Here is an 18,474-nt window from a genome sequence, read left to right on the forward strand (position 1 = left end):
CAGCAGTCTGCAGCTTACCAGTTAATGTTTGGAAGCTTGCCAGGGGCTCAGCAAAGGCCATTTTTGCTGCGTGCTTGGGTCTAAAAAAGTGTGGAGGCTTTTGGTCACATCGGATGGGCTACCTTCTCCTTGGGGGGCTGGAGGAGAGACAGAGTATGAAATAGGACTCCATAACCAGACTTGCTTTCTTGCCTTCCTGCATGAGGGTTGTTTCTTAGGATTCCTGTCAGGCAGCCATATCTGCCCCAGGATAACCTAACAATGAAACTTCAGCCGAGATATGTATGGTAATGGTATGTGGGAACGACCTTGGGAGACAGAAAGAGGAGCTGCAGACTGGACAACTGTCGTAGAAAAGATATCTCAGTCCGCAGAAAGGGGAAGGGACATGGGAAACATTTCAGAAGGGACTCTCCCTAGTTTTCCGGAGAGTAAAAGGAGAGGAGGGGAGAATACTTTCAGTCTGGCAAGATTATGTTAATGTAGCCTTACAATAAAGATAGTGTTAGTACTCATAGTTGTACTTCTTGTCTAATCTACCTTGGAGGGCTAACAAGATACTAACCCTGTCAAGTCATACTCAACTTTCCATGACTTTCGAGCAGTTGTCATGGGGCAGATAATTTGTGTGTGTGTGTGTGCAGTCCATAGGCTTTTTAAAGAGAGATGTTTTGCACTTCTATAAAACTTGGTGTTTCCTGCAGCATATTAATTTGGCCTTTTTTCTCAAGACAAGAGGGATATGGTGCCTGACTGCAGCTACTTTATACGCAGACAAATCAGAGTTTGAACCGGCCTTTATGATGCCATTCCTAACTGTACCAAGAATTTGAAAGGGCATTATGGGGGTTGTCAAACCAATACATCTGGAGAGCACCATTTGGTATAGTAGGCATACAGTACAGTATCTGGGCTGCAAGAAATCAGATAACCACTAGATGGCAGCAAAGAGATATGAGAAGTCCCACCCCCTGGGCTCTCTGGTGGTGGTTGTTGTTTATTCGTTTAGTCGCTTCCGACTCTTCATGACATCATGGACCAGCCCACACCAGAGCTTCCTGTTGGCCGTCAACACCCCCAGCTCCCCCAAGGACGAGTCCGTCACCTCTAGAATATCATCCATCCACCTTGCCCTTGGTTGGCCCCTCTTCCTTTTGCCTTCCACTCTCCCTAGTATCAGCATCTTCTCCAGGGTGTCCTGTCTTCTCATTATGTGGCCAAAGTATTTCAGTTTTGCCTTTAATATCTATATACTTACAGCCCATGGTAAAGAAAGCTGCTTTATTTTCATAAACCACCAGCCTCCACCAGTTCATCTCTTGAGATTAGAGGAATTGTGCTTGCCTCCATATGTGAAATGCCTACTCATACTTAATCCCCCCCCCTAAAGTTGCTACCTGGCAGAACATTTAAAGCTGCTGTATGGTGAATCAAGGCATTGTTCTACCATCAAGCTGAAACTTTCCTTTATTTATTTGATGTCTATGCTGCCTTTCTATTCAGATAAGTACTTGAGGCTTCTCTTTGGTTCCTAGCAGTTTTTTTGTGGAGGTGGGGTGAGAAAGAGGCTGTATCTAGTCATTAAATCCCTTTAAAATCGAAATGTCAGGCTCTGAACGTGGGATTTTTTGCACATGGATTTCTGGAGCGGTAGACCATCTCTCTCCTAGCTTCCTTGTTTTCAGCTGGACATCTAAACATGCCTGCAATTGATATGAAATGTTGTACTGTCTGCATGTGTATCAGATACAAAACGTAAAAGGAACAGCAGTCATGTTTCACAAAAGTTCCTTTTCATAAAGTGTTTCACTGATGTTATATTAATTTTTGAGAAGAGCAGTCCAGCTTCCACTCTCGTAGAAGCCTCACCTACCATTCCTGGTCTCTCCCCCAAATTTTTAATTATTTGAGGATGTGATACTTAATGGGGAGGAACCCTTGACACTGCATGTTGATTTGATGCCTGATACGCACACCAGTTCTATAGTTGATCCCCGCTTTCCTGTTAGATTCCAAAGCAAAATTCAACCTTGGCCTGGCTCGTATTTAAAGCTGCAGAATTCGCTAGGTTCTGGCTTTTTGCAAAACCCATCCTTCCAGGTTTTCTTTTAAGTGCGGTGAATTTGAGGGAACCCTCGTGTCTCGGAACAAAGCATCGCCCTGCTGGATCCACCTATTCCCACTTGGGAGTAAGTAGGGCAGAAGATGGCAGCATGAAAGGAATCTCCCAGGAGATGCGGAATAAGCTGCCAAGATCGGCCGCGTTAGTGCTGACACGCGCCAGACAAAGGAGCCCGGATTCTATAAATGAGGCGGCAGGCTGGGATTGGCGTTTGGCTGGATTGTCAGGAGAGGAGCTGTGGCGATTTGAAGGTGAGAGAGCCGGGGCTGCGAGCAGGAGAGGCTTGCCGACTTCAACGGCTGTGAATATTGCTCTAGAACCAGCTTGTGCTGTTTGGAAAAGGTAAGTTGCAAACGACTCATGGTTTTTTTTTTCACCCTTTTTTCAAAATTTATAACATTTTTGTCTTCTGAAAACTTTCCTAAATAAAAATTGCTCAGCGTTCTCCAGGTGCACCGCAGGTTGCAGCGTTTCATGCTTTCCTGGAATGTCCTTTGCCCTCGCTGCATTTTCGTTTCGGGATTTTAAAAGTGAGGACTCTGATCCTCCCGGTGTTGACATGCCCGATGCAAAACCCCAGTGTGATCTTGCTCAGGCAATGTACGAAATGCCTCTGCTTAACAGGTGACTGCCCGTCTCCACTATTTTCCACATAGTGGTTGCTGTGCTGTAAATACTGTAATCACAGCCTTAACTGGTTATAGGTCTGAATAACATACATACCTAAAGGTAAAAGAGCAACAACTTTAGGAAATCACATTCTTAAGCTTTAAAAGAAAGCTCTTAAGATCTTATCATCCATATAAAACAAAACAAAACAAGCCACTAAACTGGAGAAGCATTAGATACATAACACTTTGTGGGTTCTGTACAATATGAAAGGTCCATTCCTTTCATTCACAGTTTTACTGTTTTGTGAGCCTATCTGCATTTTAATTTTTTTACAGCTTTTTAATATTTTATTATGAAAGCCCACTAGTTCATGAGGCATCTCCGAATATTTACGTTTCACCCAAGCTTTAAATTACTCTGATAGAATATAAATTTGTAATGTTGCATTTCATATAATTTCTATAAAGCTATCCTGATCTTAAAACCACAGTAAATAGTGGCACTATATGAAATGAGTGTTGTTGAAATCATGTTAATTGTTTTGGATCATATTTCTGTATAATGTATTGGAAGAGCTGTGTATGTCTGATTAGAATAATAAAAAAGCATCTGTATCTATTCCATCATCAGTGTTGAACTGACCAAATTGAAAAAGGAAGTTAATAGCCCCCAGGTTATTAAAAATGTACCAGTGACCACCAAGGAAGGCTATCCTTGGAATTTTGTCTCACAGCATGACAAACAAAATTTTGTTTAAATCCATGCCCAATGGAAAGCCACTTCTGTATATGGCCAAAAAATGGCAATGCAGAGGTGCCAATATAGTCACCAACAGCTTAGTCTTCATCTTAATGGAAAAGCAGGTAAAAACATTTGTTCTACAGCAATATGTTATTAGAGGCACAAAGGAATTTCCTGAATATATGCCATATATTTTATCTAATCAAGAGCTGTATTGATTTCAGTGAGAATGATTTAAGCACGTGCTTAATTCTCTCCCTGAGATTGATGGGCTTGAACAAGCAAATTTAATATGGCTGAATCTCCTCAACACCTTTCCTGAACATCTTAGATTGGCTCTGCTTATCAGAATTCTAAAACCCAAACCTGACCCATTCACAAAAATACCACTTCTAAAAGTAAATCTAGCTGAAACCTGGTGGAAATCGCAGATTATGAATGCTTGCAAACCAGATTGAAACTGCAAGATACCACATAAAAACACGCCTGCTGCTCATTGCTTTGCTAAGGAGAACAAATGTCAGGCAGTTGAGTAGTAATTTTTACGGAGAAAATCATGAAAGAGGAAGGCATTAAACCCTATCTCCTATATCTTGGTCTTGATATGAATCCCTCCCACATACCCAGAGCTGAAGTTCACAAAACTCTTTTTTGAAAAAACATAATTCTTGTAATTCTTCATTGCCACAATTAGTTTGACCTGAGTTGAATTTAGTGTAATGTAAATATGGTAGTGGTGTGCGTATATTTGAGGTTAAAGATAATCTGGTTTGAGATGCTGCTGTTGGAGATGAAGTTAATTGTTCCCTTGAACTACTGTATATAAATAGCTTCTGGAGTGATTTGGTTAAAAAAAATGCACAGGAGAAAGGGTTAAACTACTTCTCCCCTAGACTGGGGGCCAGAAGGGGCTGTATTTCACCTTGCTTAGTTACTCTCATATTCATCTTTGTTCAGAAATGCTTTCCTCTGCATATTTATCATTATTTTGAGAGGACTTCATGCTAATTTTGATCTATACTATATGTTTATATGAAATAAAGAACAGCTTTACAAAAAAACCAACTGGAATCAGTGGAGAAATTATTTTTGAACAGGTGGATTTGCAAAAACTGGTGTCTCTTCTAACTCTATTAAATGACTGCTTCCTCCTTGCTTGTAGAGTGAATGTCTTTCTAATTTAGCTTGTTTTGCCTGGTTTCTAATTGTTATGTTTCTGGTAATTCAGATAAAAGCAGGCCATTAGGTGAATTTAAGTATTACGTAGAATGCAATCCCATTAATTTCAGTAGCATTTAATTGCTGCATAATTACACTAATCCAAAATTCTGCAAGGTTTTTTTTTTCTAGTACACCAGGGTCAGAAGTGGAGATATCTTCCTTACAAGTTATGAAGCCTCTGACTTGGGGAAAATACATTTATTTTATTTTAATTTCAGATTTCAAAATGTAAGCGCTTAAGAATTTATCCTTATAATTTGTACCCAATTATTTTTGGTTTTTATTTATTTTCCCAAATTAAAGTATAAATTAGGTTAAGCTTCTGTGTTCTTTCCTATAAGAAAAGCTTGATTTGTGAGAGCATTTAGTCTAGAAGTGTTTCCAAAAGCAAGATATAATAGGAATACAAAAAAGTATTAGTAGAAAAAAAACGAAAAATGCCTAAATAGCTGACCCTAGAAAGGAGAGCTAAGACTGAAGTTGTGGTTGGGTCTTGCCCATACAGAACTGTTTTTCTTGGGTGATATGGGTCCAGTTTGATAGTGTTCTACTAGCAGGGTTGACTGTATATGCATTATTATTATTATTATTATTATTATCCATCAAGTTGGTATTGATTGTTAAGTGAGCACATAGATAGATGGTCCTTCAGGTCTTCTAATAGTGAACGCATCATCGCTGAAATTGAGTCCATCCACCTTGCTGCTGATCATCCTCTTCTTCCACTTTTCCCAGCGTTAGAGCCTTCTCCAGAGAGTTAGGTCTTTGCACAATGGGTCCAAAGTAGGATATTTGAGCCTGATAATTTGTGCTTTGAGTGAAAACTCTAGGTTGATTTGTTCAATGATCCATTGGTTTGATTTCTTGGCTGTCCATGGTATTCTCAGGAGTCTTCTCCAACAATAAAGTTCAAAAGCTTCAGTACTGTTTTTATCCTGCTTCTTCAAAGTCCAGCTGTGATTTTCCTGGTTTTCATTAGTTTGTGATTTTAAATTGATTTCTGATTGTTAAAAAAGATTGCTTTTATTTTTTTATGGGTTGATTCTCTTGCTCTTGAAAGCTGCGTTAAAGAAAAGTCTCTGGTATATATCTTTTAACTAGATATACCTTCAGTTGCAGTTAGAAACGTTTTGTGCTTGGATCGTGTTTTGTGTCTGGGAGTTTGGTATTGAGTATTCAGAACAAAAGAACTAAAACAGTGTTGGGATTTGCTGCAGAATATAAAACTCTTCCTCACAGATGCTACTTGATCTGTGTCTTCAGAAAGAGAAGTGGGGAATCCCACAACATTTATTCCTTGTTTAAGAAACACAACAACACACCCTTTCTTCCAGAGATTCCAGTGTATGCCCTTCCTTGAGTAATCACTGCTGTCCTTTGCAAAAGCTCTTTAAAATATATGATAAAATAGGAAATAGCTTCCTTCAAAGGGCTACAAGGGGTATGCATGTACGTCTCAGAATTGTCTTCTCCTCCCTGTCTGCTTTGATTCCAACTATAAACGCCTCTGCCTGCTAAAAATGTTTAATTTTTATTTACATTATTGCCAGAGGTTTTTTTAGAGTTGAGTACTTTGGCCATCAGTCAGCTAAATGCTGCTACAATATTTTTCTGAACTGTGAAGCAGAAGGAAGTAGCCTGCTTCATTGGCGTATTTTGCTGAGAACATGGCAATAGAGGCAGATGAAGGTTTTTTTTCTGTTTGATCTACCATAGAGGAGGGAGGGAAATCATCATAACTTCAAGCTCCTCATCTTAATTCAAGATTTATATACAATACATTTGCATAGATTTTAACTGTGGGTACTAGTTGAGGGTGCCTTAGCAGGTGCACCTAATGGGTGTTGACTAATCTCAGAAGCTAAACAAGGTCAGCCCTGGTTAGGACTTAAATGGGGGAACCAACTAGGAATTTCATAACTGCTGGCTAGACTGGGAAGTCAGAAAACCACCCCAGAAGAAGGCAATGTAAATTAAATAAATACGAACACACAGACATAAATAAAATTGCATCATACATTTTTGCAGTGCCTGTATGATTTTGCTCCACCTCAGTGAATGAGATATGAACATTTCTGGAGTGCAGGGAAGTAGGGTTTAAAAGAAAAGCATTGTCCAGCATTATCTCTCTCTCTTGGTAAACCTTTACACTGTAAAAAAGGTTTCTCTTGTCCTGGAAGGCGAGGAAGTCTTATGCTTAAGTCCACTTGCTTCAGTCTATGTCCTGCTTTCTGTTCCAAGATTTCACGGAACCCTGAAAATGCAATTTCCATCCTCCACTAGATAAAAGCAGCAGCTGGAGAACATGGTTTCAGTTCTGCTTCAATTCTGTTTCGGTTTTTGCCAGGATGGGGAACTTCGTCATAGTCCAGATTCCTTTCTATCCATTTTCCCACCATTTAGACTTTCTTCTTATTCACATATTGACACTTTGCTTTCTTAATAGAGGAAGACAAGGGGCCTTGCCACAAGTTGGTGCAATCTGAGTGCTGTTGTTTGGCATCCCTCAGATTGTTGGATTGACTCAGTCCTCATTATCCCTGCATTCTGTTTCCATGGATTTGCTTATACGTGTCTATAAAAGTGTAACCCATTTTTCATCAAACATGGGCTATATTCGGCTATACACAGCCATATGCAGTAGGGAGAAAAATCTGAGAGCCTTACTGTGCGGCTTCAACTACAAGCTACACTTACAGAAATCAGGTTCTTGTTCTTGCGGTGCTTGTTGTGTTAACAAGTCTCCACATCGTTCTAATAATAGATTACATCATCACATGATCTCAGGATCAATGCTTCAATAATCACGCTTTCCATTTCTGCAGCAGGTTTTCAAAAACATAACCCCCACAGATAACTAGAATTGAATGTTTTTAGTATGTTAGTTTGTATGAATTAGTATGTTCATTTTCAGGACATTCCATTCCATTCCTCCCCACCGTTCCCATCTTGTCTACAAATACTGTCCTTAATTATTCTGTGGTCGCTGACTATGCTTATTTCTCAGTGAGTTGTTCTGTGGCGTCTTCTTACTTTGTTCCACCTGAATGTTATTTATTTACTTATTTGTGTATTCGGTATTGTTGTTGTATGTCTTGCAGAGGTTCAGGAAGGTATGGTACCATTTTAATTCCTTTAATATTAGGCGAGAGCCAGTTTGGTGTAGTGGTTAAAGGCACCAGGCTAGAAAGCAGGAGACCATGAGTTCTTGTCCTGTCTTAGGCAGCGTAGTGACTTTGGGCCAGTCCGTCTCTCTCAGACCTCCGAAGTAAGGCAAAGGCAAACCACTTCTGAAAACATTGCCAAGAAAACTGCAGGGACTTGTCCAGGTAGTCGCCAGGAGTCGAGACTCATTTGAAGGCACCTCCCAAAAATGGTATTTTGACAGTGACTTGATTGTTAGCATGCAAGGTATTTTTATGTGGCTGTATGTGAAAGAACTGCATATCCTCCTCTCTTGGTACAGTAATTATATCTTGATTTATAGAATTTTGAATCTTGCCTGCTATTCACAGGAACTCTGTCTGGAAACATCTCCTTCAGCCATCAGTCATGTTCCACACTTTTGTTGCCTGAAGAGATAAAGACAGAGCAAGTTCAGTAATTTTAGACCCAAGACTTAATTGGATATCTTTAGATAGCAAAATATATTATTTCCCTTACTTTAAATAGCCTCACAGTCCTCCCTCTTTAAATGATCATGTCTTAACTTCAAAAGAAGACAGCCCAGATGTATGGAAGCACTTCATTTTGCTCAATCAAGTCCTGCACTAGTTCTACAATCTGACCCTAATAGCACCACTGGATCACCACTTAACACTGTTGACACTTTATGTAGTGTTGGCATCACTTTTGTAAGCAATGGCAAATGAATACTATACCCTTGTATTTAGCTTATATGTGCCTGTATGTTGTTTGTTGGATCTGCACTGAGTTCTGATTTACTTATTAGATTCGTATTCTACTTTCCCTTCAAGAACTCAAGGAAATACACATAATATTCACTGCTCCAATTTTTCTCCACAACTACCCTGTGAGATAGGTTGGGCTGAGAGACAGTGATTGCTCCAAAATGAACTTTCACACTCATGGCTTATGGGAAAAGGTGGAGTGTGGACTGTTGACTTTTGTGTGTCAGTGCTGAGGGAAACCTTGGTCCAACACACCAACCATTACACCACACTTGATCTCTTCATTTTTAGGCACTCAGAAACTGCAGCAAACAGTGTGGGAATGAGAAGTTCTGTTTCTGAAGACTCATTCACCTAGTATGTGTCATTTGATGATGAGTCATAGAATAATGACCAGAAAAAAACTGAGTTATGCATGTATTTATATACTGTCCTTAAATTTGTTTGTGTGCAATTGCCTATACTCACCAGGCTAGACAGAAGTCCTTGGTAGCTTGTGAGAGTTACAGCTACATGAATGGCCATCAGCTGAAGAATGCCTGACAAAGACACAACTTTTTGTGAGGATCCCTTAGGGCTGCTTCTGCTTTCAACTGCCTGAATGGATTTTGCACAAGAGTTGTGCCCCGGGCATTGAAACAGATTTACTTCGTGTTGATGTTTTTATAATATATTTTGCAGGGGAAGTTGAGACTTTTCAGAAAATTCTGTTCTGTACAAGACTTTGTACTGTGGTGTTGGAATTCTGGTAATTTTCAGGACAAGGTAATGCATGGGTTGTGTTCACTCAACACACTGGACCAATCAGACAATCACACATTAATTTAACAAGTTGTAGAAACCCACCTTCCATTGATGGTTTACAATTCAGAATATCATGTGAACTTGAAAACTGGGTTAGTTGAGTAAACCATAGAAATGATAACCATAGTTATGTATGCCATGCAAACACAACCATAACTTCTCATGCTTTGTCCCATTGTTGGCTTTGGTAAAACCACTTTTGTTAGCTTTTGAAACATGGATAAGATTGGAAAGCATTTGCCACACAGAATAGTGATATTTGTTCATGTGCTATGGGCACAAGGACCCTTGTACATTTCCAAAACTGGGGGTGGGAGTGGGGGGAAATGCCATCTTTTTCTGGATTTCAGCTCCTTCTTTGCTTTAGTTCTAAAAATCTGCTGGCTGAGAATGTTGGCAGATGTGAGATTTTATTATTCCATGTTGGTTGGGATCTGGTTTATCTTTGCACTTCCATTGTATGAAACCAGTATGAAACCATTTTTTTTTGAAACAGGCAATTCTACCTTTAAAAAAATTTGTCCTGAAAAACAAAAATACTGCATTTAGGCTCCTCTGTTCTTTACTCTGAAGAGGGACTATACAAATGGACTATATAGGCCCTCTCCAACCCTACGCAGTACTACACAATGTGGCTTAACTGACCTTTTCCTATTGAAATGCCCTAAGTTACTCTCTGGCCTTGCCAGTATAAAGAATGTAATATTTCTTTACTTCTGCTTTCTGCCTGACCAGGAAGCTTTGAGAGCAACTGAAAGCCCTCCAAGGCCTCAGTGGGTGACTCTCCATCCTACAGAGTGGGCGAGTCTGGAAAAAAAAGGGGGGGCATTTGGATTTGGGGGATTTAAGGAGCAAAACATGTAGAATAAGCATCCATTTTGCTCTTTGACCCTCCCTTCCCCGAAACGCACAAGGATTCTCCTGGTCTATTGACATGTTGACATCACTATCTCTGTTTTTGCAGCCCCAAGACTAAAACCAAGTACAGCCATTGGGCAGGAAGGTTGCCCACTCATGGCTTATGGGAAAAGGCTCAGTGTGGACTGTTAGCCTTTGTGTGTCAGAGCTGAGGGAAACAAATCATTTCCTTTGTCCAAGAAAGCTGTATCCAAACTGACACCAATCATGTCTCCCACTAAGGAAAGCAGTCGATGTACACAGTTTCTTGGCCAACTTTGAACTGCAGATTGCATGACTTTAAATGTCTAGCCTCAAATTTGGAGAGTTTTCTTTCCTGAACCTTGCTTTTGGAGGGATCAACAGCTTACACACTTTTTGGCCAATTAGAGTTGAAAAAGAAAAGTGGGGTGGGGACCAACCACATTTCTCTGTTTTGTTTCATTGGGTTATCTGTGGAATTATTAGAGAGACTGCTTTATACTGTGCACGTGGTTTGGTTTGGTTTGGTTTTCTTTTTTCTTTTTTGTTACGCCTGGAGAGGGTGTGTGTGTGTGTGTGCGTGTGTGTGTGTCACTGATAGCTCACTGAGGGATCTATCTTCAGCAGGAGGTTTGATGAGCCAACTGTGTTCTTGAGGTACAAGCTTTATGTAAGGCTTTGGACCTGGTTGGTAGTTCTGGAGAACTTCACTGTTCGTTTTCTGGCTGCCATATAAGCCTTATCGTAGAGCAGTATTTCTCAACCTTGGCAACTTTAAGAAGTGTGGACTTCAACTCATGCTGGCTGGGGAATTTTGGGAGTTGAAGTCCATACTTCTTAAAGTTGCCACGGTTGAGAAGCACTGCTGTAGAGGAATGTGGCAGAGCTCTTTGAAACCCTTGCCTGGTGTCTTGTTTGGGGAGATTCTCCTTAAAAAGAAGACATGGGCCTGGATTCTTGGGATGCTTCTGAGCCAGCAGAAAACCCAGCTGCACTTTCCAGCTGTTCCCTTGGCATGCCCTCTGAACTGTTCCAATACAGTGAACATATTATAAGACCTTAATAAAAGCGCATACTGCATGTCAGAACATGAGCAATACTTTATTAGAATATAGTGCATGCTATTAGTTTTTAATGAATATACTTAGTTACCGCCCTTCCAAATAAATTGCTTTTGGAATTCACGAGGAGAATTTGTATTAAGCCTTAATGGGGCTTATGTTGGCCATATTTAATTCTTTGCATTGTGCTTCTCAGGACTAACTTAGTCTGAATTCTACATTCTCTTCAACTCTAATTTTGAAATTCAGCATCACAGCAGCTGAATTTGAGTAACATTGAATAACAGCAGCTATGAGGACTGCTCATAAGACCCCAAATAGCAATCTAATTTAGGCCACTTTGGATTCTTAATGTCACTTGAAATTTACTGCATTAGGCTGGAATATATACTGTAATTCCTCTACTATGGTTTTCCAATGGGATAGAACAATTAGGCAAATTGTAACAAATTACTGTGCTCATCACTTGCTGGTAGCACAGCCTGTATGTCAATAAACGTACGTTGTTTTGGGTTTCACGCCTGGCTGCCATAAATGTCCTCCCACTCCCACCTTATGAAAGAGGAGTCAGGAACAGCTCTTTATGAAAGATTCCCAAGATGGAGAGGGCATTACTGTTTGCCAATCTTGTTCAAATGTCAGAGATACAAGGATGCATGTTTCAGCATGCCGTCTAATTGAGGAAATCACAAAGCCTGCTATTTGCTCACAGGGCTTGTGTTGACAAAAGCAGAGCGCAAAAGCAAGCAAGCAAGACAGCCCTTGTTGCCCTTCTACAAATGGTGTTGCTTCCACTGGAGTGACGTGCTAATGGGAAGCTGCAGATTTTTCATTTATGACGGTATTTCATGGGCATATGAGGCATATGAAATACATAACATGCCACATGAGCAAAAGAAGAGGGGTACTGGTTTACAGTGGCATTCTGGATTACAGTTATAGTTATTTGTTTGTTTAATTCTCCATCAGAGTTAGTGAGCCAACTGTGCTGCTCTGGCCCTGGTCTTACCCTTTCAGGACTAATCTTACACATCCATCTAACAGTCTATAAAGCTTTGTCTAACTGCATTTGTCCCATTAGGGCCAATCCAGATCCCTGCAAACCAATTACAAGATGACCTGTGATCTTCTTGACTTCTGTTGTCCTCAAAACACTGATAGCAGGCAGGGAATACCGTGAGTCAGTGCTGCTGCCAGTTGACCAACTGGGAAGTGCAGAAAATGGCATACAATATGGTCATTTTCTGCTGCACCTGTTGGAATTTTAAAAATCCTTCAATCCCCACTCAATACAAAAAAGGAATAAAAGCAGACTGCTAGCCCCCATATCCCACATTTTCGGACCACATTGTGTGTATTTATCCATTTTTCCAGAACATCTGAGCAGTTGCTAAGAGAGAGCGCATGCTATAAAGCTGCCAAGCCATATTTTCTCTGCTGCATTTAACAGCTCCTGTCAGTTGTGACTGTGAAAAGATAACATACTGGCATTTTTGCAACAAGGCACATTTTTCATTAACTGTAACTGTGGCTACATGCTGCTGGGATGGCTTGAGAGGGAATATGTTTTAAATAAATAGGATGCAGAGTTTTTTGGGGGGTGGGAATTGAATCCAGGAGTTGGGTGTCAAGAATGAGGCACCAATTGGAAAACAGAGCATGTACAAATTTTGCAAGCTGCAGCATTGCAAAAAGGGGGGGGGGGGAAACAGTTTTACATTATTCTGGTTTCAGGGAAACCACAGCAGAGCTGGAAAATAAACTGTCCCAACTCTCAGTTATTGTTGTTGGTGTTATTATTATTAGATTTTTATCTCGCCTTTTTAAATAAATAACTCAAGGTGGGGAAGATACCTAATACTCCTTCCTCCTCCTATTTTCCCCACAACAACAACCCTGTGAGATAGGTTGGGCTGAGAGAGTGACTGGCCCAAGGTCACCCAGCCGGCTTTCAGGCCTAAGGTGGGACTGGAACTCTCAGGCTCCTGTTTTCTAGCCCAGCACCTTAACCACTAGACCAAACTGGCTCACCAGTAGAAGTGAGGGAAAGACAAACCTGAACATATGACCTACCCATTTGTTATTGTTTAAGGTCAGTGACAAATCCTAATTTATACTACAGGTGGTCCTCGCTTAGCGACCGTTTGAAATTATGACAGTGATGAAAAAGTAACTTTGTGACAAATCCTCTTATTTATGACCTTTGCAGGTCTGTAATGCAAAGGAACGCTGAAGTTAGATCATAAGCACAGTTGTAGTTCACTTAGTGACCGCTTCACTTAAAGACTGAGTTGCCAGTCCCAATTGTGGTTGCTAAACGAGGACTACCCATACATTTTAAGAGCCCTAGGCAGATGTAACTACCCCTGAGCAATCCCTCAGTGAGGAACACTAGACACTTCTTACATGTAATGCACAACTTCCATTTGGGAGCTGGCCTTCAGTTTTGTCATGGTTTAAACATCTGGCTTAATTTTTGTACTTCCTTGCTTTTCCCTGAATTTTGCAACATCTTGCCTTATGAAGAAATCTGGAGAATGGTACATTTATTAGCTACTGGAAACCCTTTATGGACTTTTTGCTGAAAATGGAAAAATATAAATTGGTCAGTTATGGATTTGATGATTAGAAAGGGTAGAATATGGGAGGAAGGGAATTAGGATGTAACTTAAAGAGGGAGGACAGAGAATAAATTTATTTATAACTGCTGTAAAGAAGATTGGAAGCCGCTTCTTTATAATTTTTCTTTGTTACTTTCTTTTCTTTTCCTTTCTTTTTCCTTTCTTTATCTATTTATTATTTTTCTTTACTCTCTTCTCTTTCTTAAATTTGTACTGCTTTTATTATTGTGTACAATTCTTCAGTAAAAATAATAAATAAATAAATTTCTGGAGAATGCTTATACATCCCTTTGTGCATGTGGGTTGGTCCCAGTAAAGGGAACACCATGCTTTTTGCATAAGGAATCTAATAGATGACCTCATCGCTTCTCCATGTATGTCTATGTGCAAGCATAGATGCTGTTATTGTAACGGTGCCCCTTGCTTAGAATCTGACTTCTTTGAATACATATGCAAGGCCAATACTAAATTTGTATCATGTATGGAATCTCCTGTTGGGGGCCCTGCTGTTAAGAAGCTTTCATTTTCAACATTAAGTACCATAAACTCAAATCTTGGACTCACACCTTCTATCTCATGGTTGCAATTGAGTGAGTCACTTTGTCTTTCTATTATGTCCTTTATAATGTTCTCCCTCCTCCTGTCATCCTCTTCCTAGTTCTTCCAGTCTTAAGAATGACCAGAAAGATCTTCACCAACAGCAGGGAGAGGTGGAGGCAACAGAATGTCAACAGTGCCTTTGCCAAGCTGAGAAAGCTGATTCCCACCCATCCTCCTGACAAAAAGTTGAGCAAGAATGAGACTCTTCGCTTAGCCATGAGGTACATCAACTTCCTTGTCAAGGTCCTTGGGGAGCAAGGGCTGCAGCAGAGAGGCACGAATCCACGAGACAGGATCCTCGGCCTCTTCCAGCAGAATCCACATTTGGAACGCATGGAAGAACTGACTCTCCTTGAAGACTCTGAGGCCTCTTCTCCCAACACAACCAGCAACATCCCAGAATGCTGGTCAGAGACATCATCTCCATAATCAGTCAGGGTAATCATCCTGATTGCAATTTGATAGTTCTCCTTGATATTGGTTGTGGTAGTTGTTTGCTTCTATACAGTATTTATTTATTTATTTATTTGGTCTGTCTTGGTCTTTTTAAACTCAAATGTATTTTATGTAATCATTTCCTAGGAAGCATGTGGCTTTCAGTAATTAAAAAGACTTCCAGCAACCTAGCCTGCTTAAAAAGGGCTTTGATTTTGAGTGCAAGGGATTTTGACCTGGCCCACAGAAGGTCACCAATGGACTCTTTGCCTTTACTCTTTGCACACCAGTGAAAACTGCCAGGGCCAGTAGCTTGTGGCTAAGTGACACTGCAAGTTTAGAACAGCTGGCTAGGAATTCTGGGAACTTCCGTTCCAGCTGATTTGGCTGCTGGATTGACAAAGGTTAATCTAAGTCAAACAGGTTCTGCAATTGTGCATCTCCTCCTGTGGTAGAATGTATCCTTTTCCACTTCCTGTAGAGGAGATCATTTCCTACCTTCTAACTGGTTCTGCTGATAGCATCTGCAAAAAATAATTGCTCTGGAGCCAAGGCTACTCATTTTTAAAAACCCTTTCCTTTAAGATACTGTACATAAATATCAAAGTTAGTTGAGCACCACTAAGGGTCCTTCTCTTCTCCTTTGCCGCAACACCTAGTTCAGTGCAATCTTCATGCTAAAGTAAGTGCATCTTGTTTACTATTTTTCCTCCAGTGTATGTCAGATCCTGAGCTAGAAAAAAATCTAACCAAACCAAAATGCATAGTGAATATATGTGAGTAGGTAGGAATGGATTGTGCCCACTATGCCTGATCAAATATAACCAACAGTGGATTTTTCAGCCGCTTTCTGAAATATTCAAAGATGCCTATCTTAAAAATTGTGGATTTAAATATGATTATTTCAACTGGATTTATACATGTGAGGAAAAAACCTTAAGTTTGGCTGTAATTAGACTGTCCACAACATTTGCACTGAAAATAGGTAAAAATAATTAAATAATTTCTAAAGCTAAAGCACAGTTTAATAGGAAACCGTTTCATTGCTTAGTGGCATTTTATCAATCATAGGTGCTATTTAATTGTCTTTAAAATGAAAACAGGATCACATGCACCACTTTATTCTTGATACCAATGTTTATTGAAAACACTGTTTTCCAGAAACTTGTTATCCAGAGCAACTTTTTATATGAAATAAAAATGCAAGCGCAGTTCCATCCCCAACTAGATGTCAATGTAGTTGTTGAATTGGTACTTTATTAAAAAGTTGGTCTGCAGAACCTGAGAGGATGGGATGTGTCTTTTGGCCAGACGAGAAAAAGGTTTACTTTGGAGGTGATTAAGTACACTCCAATTCAAACTGGAAATGAAGCAGGGCAGGGACAAGATGCTTGAGTGATCATTTTTTTCCCCCCAAATGTAATTCCAACTTCACTCCTACATCCATTAAAAAAAAAAAGACTGAAAATCAGGAGGAGTCTGACAGCACCTTCTCCGACTAAAACATTTTATTAAAAGGCATAAGCTAATATTTTTGGTTGCCAGAGACCGACGGCTTTCCTCCTACAATGTTTTTAAGAGTATGGGTTTACTATTTATGGGGGATCCCACTCTACCTAGCCTTCTGTACAAATTCTCCCATAACTGGGTATCCTTCAGACACTTAATTCTCATCAGTGGAGGCAGCTGCTTCTAAGTTTCTAATTTTTTTAATGATTTCATGTTTAAAAGCTACAGGTCTCCTTGAGTTACAAACCACTATTTGAACCCTACAACTAGCCACCCATATTATCTTCTCAGTTAAAGAACAAAGCAAAACCTTTATATGGGGGCAGAAACTGTGGCCTGTGTGTTTCTAGCTATGCTGGTTTTTATTTTATCCTCTCCAATTTCTTTCACTGGCTACTACAACTCTGAGATTTATTGCCGCTGTCAGGGGCCTCTACCTTTTATGTATACCTCATAAACGTTCCAGAGTTGAGAGGTGAAGCTCAGTGCTTCTAGAGGGCAGCAGATGGGGCAAAATTGCTTATAAAGTGGCCTAAAACCTGTTGATAATAAACATTCCGCCCCTTGGCTTGTTTCCTTCATCTGTCTGTCAAGATTTTATTTTTTCATTGGCCCACTTGCTTTATGACTATTTGCAGATATTAAAAGCTACTTGGATATATGTGCATATGTCTCAATAAAGGCTTGTATATTGAATCGTACTTTGTTTTCATAGGTGGCATGCCAATTAATGAATTAAACTTCAGCTAATTAAAAATTGCTCCTAATACATTTTAGCACGTATATTCTCAGTCATAAACGTCTTCAATCCTCCTATATTAGTTTTGTTAAAGAATATGCTTTGAGGGGTGGGAAGTAACAGGCAAGGTAAGGTTTAGCCTAGGACTAAATTTACAGAGGTAACAATTCCTTTGTTATACCAATTCAGACTGTTCTACCTCACCAGTATTGTTGTTACTGCATTCCAGCTGAGCCAAATGAGTTTAATTTAGTTTATTAAAAAGGTCGTATACTGAACATACAGAAATGAACAAATACATTACTGTGCACCCAGTTAATAAAAGGGAAAAAAACTATTCATGCCTGCACAAGATACACCTGGAAAAACAAATCCAAAAAAATTCTGATTGACATAGCGATGTTACAATATTTGACTATAATTGTGGAAACTTCCCAATCCTGGTCGTTAGTAGGTAGTGCAAGATTGCCATATGAAAGCTGTCTGAATAGTTTGTAATGAAAGTGGAGATTAACTCTGCCTTCCAAAAATGATAGGGCATTTCAGAAGCTGAGATTAGACTGACACGAGATAGGTTAGCTTTACCCTACGGATGAAGTGTTACTCTAGTAGTCCTGCTCAGTACAGTATGAGAGGAGCTGCTGGTTCAGACCTTTGGTGTATATGCTTGGCTGAGGAGGCAGTGGGGCAAAGCTACCACCTGTAAGATGGTGGCTGAACACCAAATGAAAGATGCAGTCCCAAATGTTGGGTGATCACCAAGTTGTGAAGGTTCTTCTAAAATACACTGTAGGGCTAATGGAAGGAAATAGCTTGCGCTAATCATACTATCTACTCTTTTTCAACTCCAATGTCTTTAAAAGGATGATTTTACATTATTTCAAGATGGGGCAAAATTATAGGAGTAATAGCAAGATATAATAGAGGTAGGAGTAGTAGCAAGAAGTAATAGAAGTTTTTTTTATAACTCCTATGGCTCTCAACAGTTGTGTTCTTTGCATGTAATGACAATACAATGGAAGCCCCAGTAGAGCCTGAACATCCAAAGAGGCCTGGAATCATGCAGTTTTTACAGATGTTTAGCTTTAGAATATGGTGTGAACAAAGTCATTGTGTGTAAATTGTGTAAATCCTGGCTTATGACTTAGGACTGTGGGCAAAGGAAATAATGACACCTTCTTCAGCACACTTTAGTTAAGAAAAAACATGGCTTAGTACA

The 18,474-nt window shown here is 39.9% G+C and overlaps 1 protein-coding gene across 1 annotated transcript; it reads left to right on the forward strand.

Moving 5' to 3' along the window:
- Positions 1–1,999: 1,999 nt before the first annotated feature.
- Positions 2,000–18,054, forward strand: TAL2 (TAL bHLH transcription factor 2). Its single transcript, XM_063294923.1, has 2 exons — positions 2,000–2,464; positions 14,631–18,054. The coding sequence occupies exon 2, from the start codon at positions 14,648–14,650 to the stop codon at positions 14,999–15,001; it is 354 nt and encodes a 117-aa protein (XP_063150993.1). The 5' UTR covers positions 2,000–2,464; positions 14,631–14,647; the 3' UTR covers positions 15,002–18,054.
- Positions 18,055–18,474: the final 420 nt, after the last annotated feature.

Source organism: Candoia aspera, chromosome 2 (genome assembly GCF_035149785.1).
Source record: "Candoia aspera isolate rCanAsp1 chromosome 2, rCanAsp1.hap2, whole genome shotgun sequence".
Taxonomy (NCBI): Eukaryota; Metazoa; Chordata; class Lepidosauria; order Squamata; family Boidae; genus Candoia; species Candoia aspera.

Bases quoted from the DNA above. Each gene is read 5' to 3' on its own strand.
- TAL2 (XM_063294923.1), top strand. From the start codon at position 14,648: ATGACCAGAAAGATCTTCACCAACAGCAGGGAGAGGTGGAGGCAACAG.